General features: G+C 44.3%; 1 protein-coding gene across 1 annotated transcript in view; it reads right to left on the bottom strand.

The window, feature by feature from the left end:
• Positions 1-343: 343 nt before the first annotated feature.
• The window catches only part of LOC142776606 (uncharacterized), a 201,957-nt gene continuing 184,238 nt past the window's right edge, over positions 344-18,062 (bottom strand). The window contains exons 2-5 of the mRNA XM_075880532.1: positions 16,818-17,868; positions 14,106-14,275; positions 8,326-8,372; positions 344-554 (exon numbers count right to left, since the gene is read on the bottom strand). Of these exons, the coding sequence (XP_075736647.1) occupies positions 417-554; positions 8,326-8,372; positions 14,106-14,275; positions 16,818-17,833 (1,371 nt within the window). The 5' untranslated portion in view covers positions 17,834-17,868 and the 3' untranslated portion in view covers positions 344-416. The remainder of the gene's footprint in view (positions 555-8,325; positions 8,373-14,105; positions 14,276-16,817; positions 17,869-18,062) is intronic.

Genomic DNA, 18,062 nt, shown 5'->3' with positions numbered 1-18,062 from the left:
CAGGTTCTTAAAGCGACTTTGGTGCTGAAAGCAGCGACATGCTGATGAAAAAATATTGGCAATAGAGCACTAGTCTGTGCAGAACAGCCAGCGTGAAATAAAGGTGCATGACAAAATTAAAAGGTATATAATGAAATTTAAAAAGGGGGTCCAGAATAGAACATAAAGGTAAAAAAGAAAGCAAATAAAATAAACGACAATGTTGTAAATCTAGATTCCCACCCGCTACGATGTCACCCCCTCTCCAAAAAAAGGCTGTTCCCCAAGCCTCAACTAACTATGACAACTACACTCAAGTCCTTTATCCCTCACACGATTTGAGATTTTCTCAAGACATCATGTGCACTCGATAATAGCACTGCTATCTCTCTCCTTCGTTTATTTAAGTGGTCTTCTGCCTTGTGCCAAGAGTCTCCTCATGGAATGAAATGCACGCCGTGCTCTGTTGTTTGCGTGCCCACATTACGAACCAAGCCCTTGGCCAATCGCTCCTGCTGCAGCAGCGCAGACATCTCTTCGGCTATGATCCTGGCGACACTACGAAGCTCATTTTCCTAAAAAAAGAAATATATAGGTATAGAACAACGTACGGTAACACAAGCCAAGCAGACAATAACTATCAGTTAACCAGGACTAGCTGATATGAACCATTTATCCAACCATATCGAGCTTTCAGGGACACTAACCGATAAACGGTCCTAGCGGCCATGGCTGGAAGCTCGCGTGTTTTCGATAGGATGGGGTCATTTTTCGACTAAAAAAATCCTAGATTCAGAAATTTGAAAAGTTCTTAAAGGGACAATTTCTAGGATTTGTACTAAACTTCACAAATGCAGCATTGTTAACGTCGGGGCTTTCAATTCTGTTCCCACGACGAACAATATTTACACAGTGGGGCACTATGGAAACCACCGAAATCACAGCTTGTTTTCGGGACAAAAAAAGGCTGTATAAAAATCGAGTGGAAACCTAACAACCTTCTCGGAGATATAATTAGTACGAAGACCAAGCTTTCATTTGAGCTCGCAATAACGTTTATGCATGATGAAAATTACGTTCCAAAATGCAGTTTTGCACAACACAGTCGCGTCGCCGAATCAAGTCCAGGAACATAGTATCTTGATAACACAAATATCATAGCCACGCACCCGACTGGCGTGATGGCCGAGTTGGTTGAGCCAATATGGTGGTAGCTCGCGCGCCCGTGATTCGGTGCGTCGAGGGTTCAAATTCCAAGAAAAGTAATTCCACTCTTTATTTGTACTTCCTTTAATTTTTAAAAAAGAGAGAGAGAGACAGAGAGAGAAAAACGAAGGCCGGAAGGTTAACCAGATATTGGCATCTGGTTTGCTACCCAGCACGGGGGGTGGCCAATAGGGGCAAGAAAGAGGTGGTAGACAAAGAGAAAAAGACAAAAAAAAAACGCACGTGCACTCATGAGAAAACGAAAACACACAGAGGAAGGGCGTTGTGGCTACGACCGTTCAGAAAGGCCGGTCGATCGCAAAAGGTGTAGTAGTGCTTTCAGAGCCGTTTTCGCTGAAGTTGCATATTGTCGATATTGTATAAGCCTTTTCTCCGACATAGGTTGATTATCTAATTTGCTCAGTTCCTTGCGAAGGCATAGTTGTAGTCTACTACACTCTAGGCAGTCGCAAAGGATATGTTGGATGGTTTCTTCTTTGCCCCAGTGGCCACAGGCTGCGGTGTCGGACATCGCAATGCGGAAAGCGTAGACGTTGGTAAACGCAACGGCCAATCACAGCCTACCTAGAAGAGTATGGTCTGCTCAGCAAAGCCTCGACGGGACTTGAAGACATAACGTAGGCTCAAGTGAGTACAGTCAGGCGTGTTTGAAGTGCGGGTGATTCCATTGTGATGTAGTTTGCTGGCGAGCAAGCCAGTGGGGCTTTCGTGCAGTATATTTTTTTTTACAGAATTTCTTTTAGTGGTAACTGTGCTCAGCTGCCGATCTGAAAGAAAGTGGTTTGATCATGACGGCGGCTCTAGAAGTTTGAAGTGGGCGAGAATATTAGACTACATAGATTTAGATGTGTGTACCCAGTGACATAATTAGGGTGGGATACAAATACCCCCGGTGCCAATTAGACGGGGGGGGGGGCGAGCCAAGCTTACCCAACATGTGCTCGGGGGCTTCCTGAGGACACAAGCGGAATACTATAGCGCCCCGCGTCCTTTGGAAAGGTCGACTCTACAGGTTCGAAATCAGTGGAGGCATGCAACCACACTTTTTGAACACTACTTTCCTCACTTCTTCTCTCTTAGTACCATCCGTGAAGCTAGAGACTCATTTTACCAGTTAAATATTGCTTCTTTCCTTCGGCTAACGAAACACAATCTTTTGAAAGCCTTAGGCTCCTAAGAATCATTGGCTCATATCAGCAAAGAGCCCATAGCTCTTTGCTCGTATCCAAGCCCACGAAAATTAATAAGACAAATAGGTAGATGTAAGCTTGTTTCCGGCTAAGCACGATTTCCATCATGAGCATTTGCGTGTCCATGATCGTAGACAAAATCTTACTTTTGTGGTTCTGTCTTCGATTTATTTGTCGTCTGGCATCTCTTTGTATGTGTGCGCATATATACACATGAACAAATGTAATGATATCGACACGGTGAGAGGTTGAATCTTCCTAACCTCCTTCTAGCTTCACCACTGAACTTATCGCTTGAAATGATCGTTTTCTTCACGTTCGGCGAAAACCACTTTGGTTCATCAACACGAATATAACCCTAGTGAAATTTGGAAAGGAGCACCGCCGTGGTGGTATAGTGCCTAAGGTACTCGGCAAATGACCCGCAGATCGCGAGATCAAATCGTGGCTGTGGCGGCTGCATTTTCGATGGAGGCAAAATTGCTGTAGGCCCGTGTGCTCAGATTTGGGCGCTCGTTAATAAACCCCAGGTGGTCGAAATTTCCCGAGCCCTGCACTTAATAGCAACAAACTGGAAGGTCACGCGCAGATTAGCAAGCAGATCGAAACGTGCCCCGCATTTCTCACGCACATATGACCCATAAAGCGTACTCCCAGGTACAGATGAACACGAATAAGCGTCTCAGTTATAACTTCGCCCTGGCTGAAAAGCACACTCTTTTGGCAAACGGAGGATGTGCAACCATTTAAGTGACGTTTGTGCGCCCTCTACGTACGAGACGTACAATCCTCCTCACTGCAAGAGAAGGGCGGGCGATCGAGCTTACACCCCCTTATTCTTTATGCGGGCCAAAATACGCGTGAGAGATGAGAGCTGTCGTGCGCTCACAGCGCCCACTGGCTGATAATGCTTAAAACACGATTGTTGCCCCCCTTCCGAGATGCCCGCCAGCTGCGGTAAGTGGTAGATAGAAATAGCTTGCCGTTTTCACGTGAAAACGTCGACGCGAGCGGCGAAATTCAGTTCAAGCCACAGCCGCTTCGACGGAGCGAAATTGTAGAGGATAGCCACATTCGACAACTAAATGAATTGATTGATATATTTGTGGGGTTTAATGTCCGAAAACCAATATATAATTATGAGAGACGCCGTAGTGAAGGGCTCCGGAACTTTCGACCACCTGGGGTTTTTTAACGTGCACCTATATCTGAGTACACAGGCCTAGAACATTTTCGCCTCCATCGAAAATGCAGCCCCACAGCCGGCATTCGTTCCCGTGACCTGCGGGTAAGCAGTGGGGTACCTTAGCCAATAGACCACCATGGTTGGGCGACAACTAGATGAAACAAAAAATACATAACCTAACATTACTCTACGTACTCTCATTTTTAGCGTTCTGAAAGTTATCCAATTTTACTTTGACGTACTGCAAGGAGCAAGCGAGCTTCACCTAAGTAGTGTACACACAAAAAACGGTTGCTATACACCCGCGATTTCCTGTTCTTACCCGATCATAATGCTTCACGCTCGGTGAACACGAAACTCTGAAAGCAGTATGCGTCTCTAATATCCGCACCTATACGACTCAGCGCGGAAGCTAAAAAACAAACAAACAAAAAACAATCACGCTTCTTTTGGTTCACTAAGGGTGTGTCTACGACGGCCACATAATTCGTGCAAAATGCAGCGAGCTGTCTGGCACTGGTATGCCTAGAAAACCTTTCAATCCATTCGTCGCTGTGGAGATACGACAACACACCGTGCTCTTATTTGTGCACTGAGGTGAAGCCAACACTTCAAGGTGTGTGCACCGTTTCTTTTGATTAAATTTATTTTGAGCTACGTCACTCCACATGTCATGGCGGGACTTCTGAATTCTTTAAAGTTGATACGTCACGTGGTGTCGTTAAGGCAAACTAAACCGCTCCTGTCCCGAAAAGATGGATCTGATTAGCGAGTTTGTTATAGGTTATAGTTTGTTAAGGGGTTCGATTTTTAAAAACTCGCTTACGAGGGGTTTCTGTATTATATATATCACGTTTATTAACTCTTTCTACAGCCAGTTTAGAGAGGCAAGCATCTATGTTCGTTCGTTGCTGAAAGGTCTCTGTCAATGCATTTTGGCCACTGCGTCACCCTGCACCGGCCACTTTGGTGCAATGCTAGCTGCGATGCCAGGTTGACGCAAGCGTGCCGTTGCAAAGCAACCATGCCGCAGATGACGCAGCACACAGACGTGGATGTCATTCAAACACCATCTATGCAAATATGTTGTGCTTGTGTAAAGTAGGCTGCGTTTGCACCTTGAAAAACGTGTGAAACTTAAAAAAATTTGTTCCGCGGCTTGCACCGCGCCAGCATTCCTCCAAGCGCTTATAGCGCGGCGTAGTAGCTACACAACCGCACTGGAGATGCACTATTTGTGAGCAACTCGTGCCCCATCATGAACGAATTTCGCACGCAGATAATCTACTATATTTGAATCCGGCTACAATGAAACTGATGGGGCACGAAAAAAAAAAACTTTGTTGACGCGAAGATTTCATTATAGTGAAACCCATAATTATTGTAGACCTCAACTAGCAAAAAAAGACTTTTATTCCTGAAATTTAAAAAAGTGTCGGCTGCTCCACCGCGGTGGTCTAGTGGCTAAGGTACTCGGCTGCTGACCCGCAGATCACGGGCTCGAATCTCGGCTGCGGCGGCTGCATTTCCGATGGAGGTGGAAATGTTGTAGGCCCGTGTGCTCAGATTTGAGTGCACGTTAAAGAACCCCAGGTGGTCGAATTTTCCGGAGCCCTTCCCTATAGCGTCTCTCATAATCAAATGGTGGCTTTGGGACGTTAAACCCCACCTATCAATCAAAAAGTGTCGGCTGCTTTGTTTTCTTTCCCAGCAGCATCATGACGTGATACTCCCACATGGATAGTGACGACAACTTAAAAGGCACACTAATCTTACGGCTTCCATGAACTAACCAAAAAGCTGCACGTTCACACCAGCAGTTGTGCACCGTCAAAAGCTATCTGACAACAACGAGAACAGGCACGGTATTGTAGAGTGGTGAATTGCACCTTATTTTATAATATTCTTGTCATCCACTAGTCATGGATGGCTTGTTTTGTTGATGACGTGGCTGAATGGTCAATCTAAGCACTGACAATACTGGCCAAGCAAAAAAAAATTTGGCAGATCCCACGTACAGTGGGTATCAATGATTTGCGAAGCATGAATAAGGAAGGTTGATATGTCACTTTAAAATCACCACAACGCAACGAGGTGGAGTTATGCCGTACAAGACTTCCGAGTCTTGATTATCATGTTTGGGTGTGTCGCTTACATTCGTCATCTATTCGCGTCACGTTTTGCCAAATTCATTATATTTGAAGCTAGCGAAACGGCCGCGAGCTCACTTTGAACGTGGTATATTGTCATGTTCTTGCATGACACGCGTGCCATGATTATCATGTTTGCACCAGCGATATACGTTCGTCATTCATTGACGTCACGTAACACCAAATTTGGTATATGTGGAGTTGGCGAAACAGCCGCGAGTGCATCATCAAGGGCCCAATATACTCCGACATGACGTTGACGCACGCGCACACAGAGCACAGTGACACTATACGTTAGCAAAAGCGAGATTGATTGATATGTGGGGTTTAACGTCCCAAAACCACCATTTGATTATGAGAGACGCCGTAGGGGAGGGCTCCGGAAATTTCCACCACCTGGGGTTCTTTAACGTGCACCCAAATCTGAGCACACGGGCCTACAACATTTCGCCTCCACCGGAAATGCAGCCGCCGCAGCCGGGATTTGAACCCGCGACCTGCGGGTCAGCCGCCGAGTACCTTAGCCGCTAGACTACCGCGGCGGGGCGCGGCCCGATGGCAACCGGCGCGTTACCTAGACAGCACTGCGTCTGCCTCTTTTTGTGACGAAGGGACGCTGGACGCACGGAAACGCACATGCGTCAAAGCAACGCACTGCGGCGCGCGCCTGCGAGTATGCGGCACGACCGGCGGCTAGCGTGGCAACGCCAGCGAGACGCGACGAAACGAACGCCGGCGCGTGCGTGCCGAAACGCATGTTGTGATTATCTTGTATGGATGTGTCATTGACCCACCTCATTCGTTCGCGTCACGTAATACCGAATTTGGCACATATGAATCTAGCGAAACGGCGGCGAGCGCATGATGAGCGTAGCATGTAGTCAAGTTTTGTTACACGACACGCATCTCATTTTTATCATGTTTGCACCAATATCATACCTTCGTCATCTATTCACGTCCCGTAATACCAAATTAGTTATGAGTGAAACTAGCGAAACGGCCGCCAGCGCATCATGAGCGTGGCATGTAGTCGTGTTGTTACATGACCCGCATCTCATGATTGTCATGTTTGCACCAGCCACTTACATTTGTCATCAACTCACGTACCGTAATAGCAAGTGTTGTATATATGACGGTAGCGAAATGGCAGTGAGCACATCATGAGCGTGGAATGTAGTCATGTTGTTACATTACACGCATGCCATAATTTTCCTGTAAGGGTAGGTGTGCACTTGTGTACGCTATGCAATCATGTCATACTACACCAGTTTTGCGACATGTCATGTTATAGAGAGCACCGCAAGCGCAGCAAGACCATGAAATCTATATCATGACGTTCTTGACATACATGTCATGATTTTGATGTTATGACTAGTCAAATATGCTCGTCATACAGGCATGTTATGCCGTACCAAGTTTGTAATTGATAATTATATCCAAACGGTAAGGAGAGCTAAAAGTGGTAGGCGGCTAGATAGATAGATAGATAGATAGATAGATAGATAGATAGATAGATAGATAGATAGATAGATAGATAGATAGATAGACACGCTCAAAGTCGCCAAAGTTCACTAAGAAATGCTTCGCATTTAAAAAAGAACAGCATTGGCATTAAAAAAGGCACCGTTTTGCGATTGCGCCCAGCTGCTGCACAGGCAACTGAGCAACTGAAATTCAGCTTTGGATTGTCTGTAGCTAAGAAACTAACCAGCGGAAAAAGCAGAGAAGCCTCATTGTCATCTCTATTGAGTAATGGTGGCCCCCACGCTGAGTCAACAGAGGCCATTTATGGTGGTGCCAGCACATTGTTTAGATTTTGTACACATATTTTTATATTTTAATCTTGCGTAAACATGTTCAGGATCGTGTTCAGTGCCCCGCATTACATATCTGGGCCTTAAATTGCATAGAAGAATTTCATTTAAGCGACTGGCAAAAACAAAGTGTTCATTCGGGCAATATTCATGCATTGATTGACTCGTAAAAAGTGTTGACGGGTGCCCGAAAATGTTTTGGTACAACAAAAAATTCGTTCAAGCAGTGTTCGTGGTAGCAGGGTTTGACTGGAGCAGTAGTTGGTGCTTTTCAGCTATTGCAGAAGCAGGTGGCACTAGAGACCGACCACTGTTAAATAAAAACTTCAAACCAAATTACGCAGTATCCTAAAGCAACACACAGGCAATCATAGAGATGTAACCTAGGAGCTGCAGGTTAATTTCAACTAGTTTGCACAATCCAAATACTATTACTTTACCCTGTTGCAAAGCAATCAAACCGACTGGGAATCCGACTTCGAATCCCGCAAAAAACTTCAACAGACACAAAAGTGACTGTGACAAAGGGTAGATCCCTGTGAATTCATTAACGTGCCAAAAGTTACACAATTTTGGGTTTGCACCAATATTTGCATAAAAGTGAGCATGTTGGTGCATCTCTTGTTGCAAATATGGTGTTAACTTTGCCGTTTTTTCACGCTATGCAAGTAATCGTATTTATAATGCATCTTGAAGTGAAATTTTTACTGAAATGCACCAGAAATTGTGCGCAGTGAAGCACAACCTGATGGGTTTGAAATAAAGAGTGCAGTACTTACGCTTATGTTGTTGAAAGAAAGAGTACTAGATGCGAGAAAACTTTGAGCTGCGAAAAAATTCGAAAACGGCTATTTACTACAAAGCCTGGTGAATCTGCCAATGCCCTATGAATAGGAACACAAAGACAGCAAAGCCAACATTAAAAAAAACTAATCTGAACATGGTATACTAGATGTACGACGCACAGTGCACAAATTATTGCAAAAAGAAACAGACAAAACAAAAGGCCGTAAATTTGCCAACTTTCAGTGGATTTTAATAATGAAAAGGCCAACCAGTTCTGTAATTCTGAAAATAAAATTTACACCTAAGCAGAGAAACACTAAATATCATAATATTATCTACCCTGAAACTATTGGCCGTGAACTGAGAACTCCCCATCACTAAGGTGAAGTAATGATTGGCATACCCATGCACCAATAATCAGTCTTCCAGAGAAAAGTTACTTCCAATGTTTCCGTATGCAAGAAGGAAAAGGCACGGACAGCAGAGCAGAATTCTCTGCTGTCCGTGCCTCTTTTATTTTTAAAGACAATAGTCTCTCTTGGGAACCTTCGACGGAAAAATTTTGGTCTGTCTGTCTGTACATTTGTCTGTTTGTCTGCCCTAAGGATACCTTAAACGGCACCAAACGGTCTACCCCATTCGCAGCGCTCACCAATGTTGGTCAAGGTAAGTATTTATAGTTTTGCGATTGTCAATTAAAAAAGCAAATACTGCACACATCTGAGGCACCATAACAACATGTCTATGTTTTGCATGTCTGTCTTCATAGTAGAAGAGGCACACACAAGTCACTCTGAAGACTGTAGCGTTTAACGCGCTGTGCTGACAGTGCAACGCGATGCTCGAGAAGGTGTTTCCAACGCTTTGCTACGACGACACGGTTGTGGCACCTTCCCGTCGCTTTAATTTCTACACCTTATCACCTCCGTGACTGGCGCGCATCTTTCTCCGCCGCAGACGCCTTTGTTTTTGAAGATAACTGCCAGATGGCGCTCGTGCCTAACGTGCCTAGATGCGCTTGTTCGCTTCCATTACACGCTCGAGGCACTCTAACGCAGTGCCTTCAGAATACCATTCACCGATTTTCTCGCGCAGAACATCAAATAAAAGTTTTGTTCTCTCTCTCTCTAGACGCAAAACTATCGCCTTTCGACGACATTTATAGTGTAACATGTATATTCTGGCCAATTTTTTCGTTAAGTCCTACTATCTTTCCCTAAATGCTGCACTTATTCGGATGTTTCTCTTTAATTACTCCCCCCCTCCCCCCCCCTTTTTTTTTCTAAGAAACCTACTTTGCTCGAAAGGAGAGGTGCACTGACCACTCCTCGTAATGACATGCCAGAGTGTTGTCACATCCACTATTCGCATTTTTAGGAAACACATGTATTGTTCTGTAGGAGAACTACACTATCTGTCAATTGTAGTAGATGTTTGCGCAGCAGAGTACTATTTCATAGACGAAATGACCCTTGCCAATGAACCATTGTGTTTTGACTGAGACACAAGCCTGAAAGAGTTTACAATGGGCAGAAAAATATATATAATGTCCAGTTACGAATTTTTCCGGTTACATGAAAGCTCGTTGATGCGTTAATAACCGCACAGTGTTTCTGTTTTAATGCGAAAGCCTTAAGTACATCACTAAAGAACTACTGAGCGTCAGCATTGGCATCGTCCTACGGCGTAGGTGTCAACACGATTGATGCAAAAAATAATCGTCACGATATCATCTTGTGATATCATCGTGATATGAAAGATTGCCAAATTTTGAAACATGGTCGCCTGGTCATAGGTTGGTTTATAACGGAGAAAGTGAAAAAACGTCCATCTATGATGCAACACAACACCACGATGCACTTTTGCATATGACCACCAGATGCCTCGCCACATCGTCTACATAATGGACCTATCGCTCGTCCGTCCTTAAAGATGAAGTACTGTACTGCCATAACTTTCACCAAAAGAGACCATTCTTGCTTCTTGTTGCTCCAAAACACCTCCGCTTAGATCTTCTTCACACGCTTCATGAGCTTCCAATGGCCTATCACCTTCGTAAATTGAACACTTACAACCAGATCTACCAACAATTCGTTCGGCGAGGCTTGCACGCTTCGTAAGAAGATACTGGACAGCGCCGCAAAACACCATTGGCGCTTGCTTCTGGGTGCCTTCAGTTCCAAAAAATTTTAGAACTATTTTTTCGCGTTGGCTTAGACCAACTTGGCCAGTTTCCCCTGTCTGCCTCTGGAAACAGGTGGATGGCTATGGCCACAGATTGCCGTCTAAGAAAAAAATTGACTATTCAAGGAGTAGTTCCACTACACAACAGTAATCGTCCTCTCACTTGCTCGCATTTTCTTTCTTGAAAACGCAGTGCTGGCCACATTCCTGTCGGGATTGATATGCTACACTGATAACGCGCACGCCATTTGTGACCGCGAACTACTGAAACGTAGTGATAGCGAAAGGAAAGTAGACGAATTAGATGAAAATTATTGTTGTGTTGCAGAAACACTCTCCGAATACTCATACATATTTAGAGTATTCGCCATGGGCTAGGGCATCACACGAGCTCTTCCAACAAGCCTTGCCACAGGTGTCGTTGACTTCCTTCTACATGGCGTGATTTCTCAACGTGCAGCTCAACAGCAGATGCTTACAGATCGTGGCTGCACATTTCTCTGAAATGTCATAGCCGACATTCTGCAGTCATGTGAAACGAGGCACAGGCTTACTACACCATATCATATGCAGACAAATGGCGTCATTGAGCACTTACAGACATGCATTCGAAGTACAGTTCTTCCAACCACTCTGACTGTGACCTTTTTGCCAGACGTCACATTTGGGCACAATTGTTTGTGCCCCGACACTGCCAGTTACTCTTCATTTACTCAGATGCTTCGCCAACAACCAACGTTGCCCTTGGACACCATCATCTCGTTTCTAAACGTAACAACCAATGAACATGCCCTTGAAGCTATCACCTTGGCTGCCCATGCACTCGAAACAGTCCGCACTCACCTTCTGACTTCTCAAGAGAACCAATGGCGTTTGTACGATCAAGACACCGAGACTTGCACTTTTTGCTCGATTCTTTCATCCTGTGGTCGTCTCTAACCCATTAAGGTGGAATGTTGGAGGACCTGCTGTCTCCATACATAGGTCCTTCGCGCACTTACTCCTCTAACTTAGAAGATTGCTGCTTTGCCATCACCGCATTCATCTGCCCCACAGACCCGCGATACTTCACATGTCGCACGCTTGAAGCCCTACCACTCACCCTGTGACGTTGACATCTAGATTCGTCGAAACGGTGCTTTTACTGCTGGGGAGGTTACATGCATATTGCCGGCCTCTTGAACCATGCTTTTGTCGGCTCGACCAAAAAAAAAAGATCTCGCCCTCCTCAAGCTCTGAGCTGGACCGGTCTTCGCTGCAACCACTTTTGTAGATATATTATCAACAATCCTCCTGGTGTTGTCAGTACTAACATAAGACTATTTGCACACAATTGTATTATCTATCACGAAATAAGTTCACCTGAAGATAACGAGATATTGAATCATGCGCGGAAATAAATGCCAGAATGGTGTTATTGATGAATGACTTTCAACGTCAGCAAATCAGCGGTCCTTTGCCTAACTAGAAAACAAAACGTCTCTATATACTCATACACAGCCCACAACACTCCGTTAACTGTTATTCAATACAAATATCTTGGTGTGATATCATCATAGAATCTCAGGTCGAACTCCCAAGGTAATGTCAGAACATCAGAAGTAGTAAAGAATGTATTTTCAAAGGCAACTGTGACATGGAACTCCAGAAATAAACTACTCGCCTATACAGCATTTGTGCGAGCTGTTCTAGATTATGCTAATGTAGCCTGGATTCCATATACCAAAATACTAGTTAAAGCAATATAGAGTAGTGCAGAAAAAAGCAATCTAATTGTTTTTATGGACTATAGTCAAACTGCCTCACCACCTCATCTAATCAACACAGCTTGGCTACTAACCCGACAAAATTGTACTAAACTAGCTCGTCTGAAAGGAATATACCAGCTGATGCATAACTTACTGTCCATAGATAGCACACTACCTGTCCAAATCCCTAACAAGACACACTCGTAATAAGCATACTCAAACACTTCAAAGCTTGCGCTTTAGTACATAATGTACAGATTTCCATTTTTTCCACTTACAACTTCAGAATAAAATGACCTACCCTCTCATATTATTCATAGTCTCAAGCTAGAAACATTCCTACAATCGGTTGAGTCTCACTTATTCATCTCACAAGTATGAATATCTTGCTTTACTTGATTATGTTGTAAATACCTTCATTGATTTTTAAAGGGTTGATTTTAGCAGTTTACATTACCTCCTTTTCGTAGTTTGTGAGAAAATGTATTTATATATAATGAAAACTGTAACCAGTTACAATTTTTTACGTTTTGTGTCTTGGTTTTCGATTTTGTACCGCCGAGAGTGTAGTGTTTGCCTGCTTTTCATAAGTCACTTTTTTATGTATATGGTATGTATTGTATTCGGTTGCCCTCCCTCCTACAGCCCCTTCTTGGAATCAGCAGTATTAAAAATAAATAAATATTTTGTAAATAGACTACAGACTAGTCTACAAATTTGTAATTCATGTAACTTATGAGAAAGCTAGTTAGGCAACCAGTCACTTTTTGTCGTCATCCGTTATGCTAGTCTGGGTTCTCCGCTCCCATATTCATTCGGGGCTACCTGGATGTACGTTGTTGCAATTCCTCTCGATTGGGATTGATTTGGAGCAAATCATATGGCGCACCAATCCCCGTTTACACTGACAGCACCAGCAAGATCTTCCCAAACATTTATGGGCTGTACCTAGCACATCGAGAAGGAACCACCTCTACCACGTTAAGCCGCTGTTACGCTGGCTCCACACCAGTCATGGTGTGCCTTCCAGCTATTGACACAAGAGGCAGATCTGTAAAAATAAAACCTGGCTGCCACAGCTAGAGTAACGAGATCAGCAACTTATTGCTGCTGTCTCTGTCGGAGTTCAGCCGCAGTCACAAGAAATTGGGCACCGTACCACATATAGGAGAACATGAAGTTTTGCATTTGACACATGCGTGCTGCCATCTTGGGTTGTTAAACAAGTGTCTTCTTTTCTAGATTACGACGTGAAATAAACGAAAACATGAAATGGCGAATGTACCAACTTCGCCATTTTGATACATACATTTCTACCACACAACAGTTATTTAATTGGCACAGATAGAAAATGCACAGTTAACAGCTCCATTGGCAGCTTTTCAAATAGATACTGCGCATGTGCGAGCAAGTTTGTTGTCTACAAAAAGAGCCTTGACCACAGACCAACACATTTTTCCCATTCACGGCGAATCACTAGATGCACTGTAACAATACCTGTCTTTTTTTTCGTATCTCTTTTTCTCTTTGCCCGCAGGAAATCTTACAATTAGGTGTCATTCATGCAGTAAATTTTAAGCGGACTTTGCGGTTTTCCAACACTTTTGCTAGAATGCAAAGGGGTGCACGTGCTCAGAGCTAAAAATATAATTCTGGGAATGTCAGGCCTTGGGGAGAGCATTCTTGCAAGAAATATGTACAGGTGTCTTCAAATGGTACGCAAGGGGTGCTCATTATTTGGTTGTACCACTATGGTAGTAGAGCTATCAGCAAAACAGTCTACAGAATGACAAGTTTTTATAGTACTGAGTTGGTTGAGGGCCGAGTTATTATAAACTCACCACCGATGTCATTGGGAATGGCGCAATCTCCGTGACTTCTCCCTGATGGCGAAAACAGTGAAGCTTCAGTGCATGTCTGCGGGAAGGATGGTCGACTGTGGTGGCTTCTTGGCCTGTCTGGGTTGATGCTGTTCGATGCACTCGTATGCGCAGACATGCCTGCTTCTTCTCTGTAATGTCAAAAAGAGATTGTAGTCACTAGAACAAATTCACATTTTCAGCAAAGCAGCAGAAATGAAGTTCTAGGGTGTTGTGTACTTAAGTAATGACAACTACGAAGCCCGCTGTGTAACAGCTAGAGCTGGGGCAACCCTGGAACAATTTTGACAGCCTGGATTTTTTAAAACTACAACTATACAAATTTGTACAGGTTTTTTTGTCCCTTCACCTCTTCTTTAAATCTAACAATCCTAGCCAAGAAATAAAGCCATAGCCCCATGCCCAGCGGTCGTCCTCGTCAACCTAATTATGAATATTAAAGGGTGTTGCTGTGTCACGTATACACGCTCTTACTTGAAATATAAAATATTTCACAATCGTTGCAATATATATACACCACTTAAAGCAGCCTTGTTTTTAATCTGCAATTTTAGTACAATCGCCTTCTAATCTGAAGAAGGTAATGTTGACACATTGGTGCAAACAGTCAGCAACTGCCATTTTGCCCTGAATACATGTATATCAAAAGGGAGCCAAGGAAGTACTACCACCCCTCCGTGTCTAGTATTGGTAAGGACTACTTCCTGAATGGTCAATTGTGCTCTTTTATATCTTTGCACTTGGAACCCACTAAGCTACCGTTTGCATCATTTGTTCAACTAGAATGGGTGAAAACGAAGGTCAGCAGCTTTTACCAGTATAAAAAAGAGCCTTTTACTGCACTCCATTGGTCGATTTTTGTGCATGAGTCACGAACAAGAGACATTGGTGCAAGCTTCAACCACTCACATGCAGTGACCACAATTGTTTATCTTTTTTTTTCTTGGAAAGGCTCATGCTGATGCGAGTAAACAACACTTTCCAGGCTGCCTTCAAAAGTGACATTTTCCGTGACAGGCAGCTTTCAACTGCCATGCGTGAGAGTTTGCTCGAAAAAGTTTGAGTATGAATGGAGCTCAGGTACGAACATAAGTGCAAACTGCGCCAGCCTTACTTTCTTAATTAACACAGCCCAGAGTTCTGCAACCTGTGGCTCGTGGGGCAGTATTATACAGCCCTCAGCACATCCTAAGAACTCTCCCCCTTTAGTGGGATTTGGAACTCAAGTGGAGTTTCCGTACTATGCTTGTAAATTACAACACCGTGGCATGTGTCGTGACAATAAGTATGAATTTTCTTCCAGTTATTTAAATGAAGGTCCAATCAGCGACTTTTTTTTCTATTTGCTACCAAGCGACTCTCCCGCCCCCAACCTTCGAATTAGCCGTGCCGCATCGACAGTCGGCTTTCTTCAATCCGGTTTTTCCTCCTAAAAGCTTGCCGACCCATGAAATAGCCAATCACCCGGTAGCCAGCTGACAAAATCAACATATATGGCTTTCTATTGTAGATTAACAAGCCTCACATAAAACATTAGCGGAATACTCACCAATATTGGAGTCAATTGATGTGATCTTAAAATTTCTACCTCAAATAAGTTCACTTTAGATGTTCTAAAAGGTGTAATTTACGATGTTGCAAAAGCTAAAGAAGAGATTCGGCCTTGTCGGTAAGATAAGAAGGGATATCTAGCGCAAAGTGACATAAGAACGACAAGAGAGGGCATGGAATGCATGCTAATTCAGTGCAACGAAATGCTCCTGCACTCATCCGAACTTTCCAAGTTGGTCCAGTAGTTGAGTAGTTTAGTTGGTATTGGTCCAGTAGTTGATTCATTAGGTTATTTCAGCTGTTTGCTTTTCTTTTTAACAGTTAGCGTCACTTTGGTTCCTATCCTACCTATAAATATTGCCAGAAACCCCATAGTTTACAAAAAGCATTATTTATGGTGACTTTGTGTCCATCTCAACCTATTAGAAGCTTTTAGGCGGGCTTCAACAGCATTTCAAACAAATACACTTGTATGCCTAGTCTTGTCATATTTGGCTAAGAAAAAATTCAGGTACCCTTGTCCTATCCGAAAGGGCGGCCGAGTGGGGCTTTCCATCAGTGCGCCTACTGTACTAATTTTCTTCTTAATATTACGTAGCACAGTGCTCTCTCATAACTGTTTCCTTTCTCTCTGGCAGAAATCAGATCTTTAAGCACTTCGCAGCACAGCACTTTAGTTGCTGAAGGCAACGACGACCACAATGCATTCATATTTCCGCAACAATGCAACGTGATAAGGTGAAGTGACAAACCACCGTGATGAAAGATCAGATTTCCAGATCAGAAACAGTTGATCACCAGCATTTTCACTATCTTGAGAACATCAATCATCAAAAATTAGTGAGTAAAACGCGCAGGTGACCAGCGCATCTTCAAGCACCGCACTGTTGTACACTCCCTCGTACCGATTTTCCCAAAGCAACAATGGCACTGAAATATGCGACTTATGAAAGTTGTCTTAAAACTACACCAGCAGTCTTGCCTACCGCAGAGCGCCATGAACACTGAGCCATTCAGGTATATTCTCCTAGCACTGCTACATCATTATTAATGTAAAATAAGTGACGATGTTCTGACAACGGACAAAAACAGGAAAAATACGCAAAAGCACATCCAACTCACAATTCCAGCTGGACATCTTTGTACGAGGATCCACCATGACGTGCGGGATCCCCCATGACGTGCGGGGTTCCATGACGTGCCGGTTTCACCATCTGTATGAGTCCATCTCGCTTGATGATCGTGCGCGCAGCTGTCTCACTACCTTCCGTCTCACTACCCAAATGGCAGGGAGGAAGGTTCGTTATGCTGTGTATGGTCGTCACGACCCACTTGGCCCGTGCGGTCGTCTTCTTGTTCGGGTCAGCGTCGAATGTAATCTTGTCCCCGACGGCCAATATCTCTGGCAGAGCGGGCACCGCCGTCCTGAGGTGCCGCGCAATTTGGTCTGCGTGAAAAAATGCGCACTCGTTTTCCTTTTCTAGTTTGATGAACCCGAACTCATCTTTCAGAGTCTCTATAACACCAGTCCGGTTCACGAGTGATGTTAACGCTGAAGTTTGCGGCGCCGGTGACGACAAATCGGATGGAGTAGCGACATTCCCGCCCTTAATACGCGTCACCCTGCTGGCGCGAAATTTAATCTTCAAGTCGTTGGGGCCCACCTCCGCGTCTAGAACGACACCTTCCCCGAGCTGAAGGCCAGATGAGAGAAGACTTGAATGTTGTCCATTTTCAAACGAGTGCAAGCTAAAGTAAACACATGTGTTTATCGGGTGCTGAACCGAAGCGAAGCCGTACGTCTCGAACAAACGATAAACCTTTCCCTTGACACCTGTCAGGGAAGTAGTCTGGTCCTTGCTTCCACCCGCAAACGACGATGCTCCCTTCGGCTTGCCGGAACTCTCCGATGTCGTAAGGTGAACCTGATCATGGTTGCGAATTACGAAGATCTCGGGAAACTGCTCAAGCACCCGGCGGATGGAGTTGGTGTCATGCGGATACGTCTTGCGGATTTCGACGGGAAGCTGGGACAGGTGGCCGGTCAACTTCTGAATGGAGATGCCTGGGTGAGACTCAACTCGCTTGCGGAGGAACTCCTTGAGTGTCTCGCGTGGCTTGCTACTTCCGTTCTGCATGGTTCACCGGCATGTATGAAGCACACTCTAATGCACTGCAAAGGAAGACGACACAGTGTCAAACATTGCAAAAAACCTTTTCTCGGTGAACTCGTCATTGACATAATGAAACAATGAAAAAAATACTTCGCTCTGTCAGCTGAAAAATCCATGCACGCGGGGGGTCGTTGGAAACTACATATTTACAACTATACGTTCTGTCAAGGCAGCTTTCAACTTTAAAGTCGCA

This window comes from Rhipicephalus microplus, chromosome X (genome assembly GCF_043290135.1).
Source record: "Rhipicephalus microplus isolate Deutch F79 chromosome X, USDA_Rmic, whole genome shotgun sequence".
NCBI classification, from domain to species: Eukaryota; Metazoa; Arthropoda; class Arachnida; order Ixodida; family Ixodidae; genus Rhipicephalus; species Rhipicephalus microplus.
This window is presented reverse-complemented; position numbering and strand designations above follow the sequence as displayed.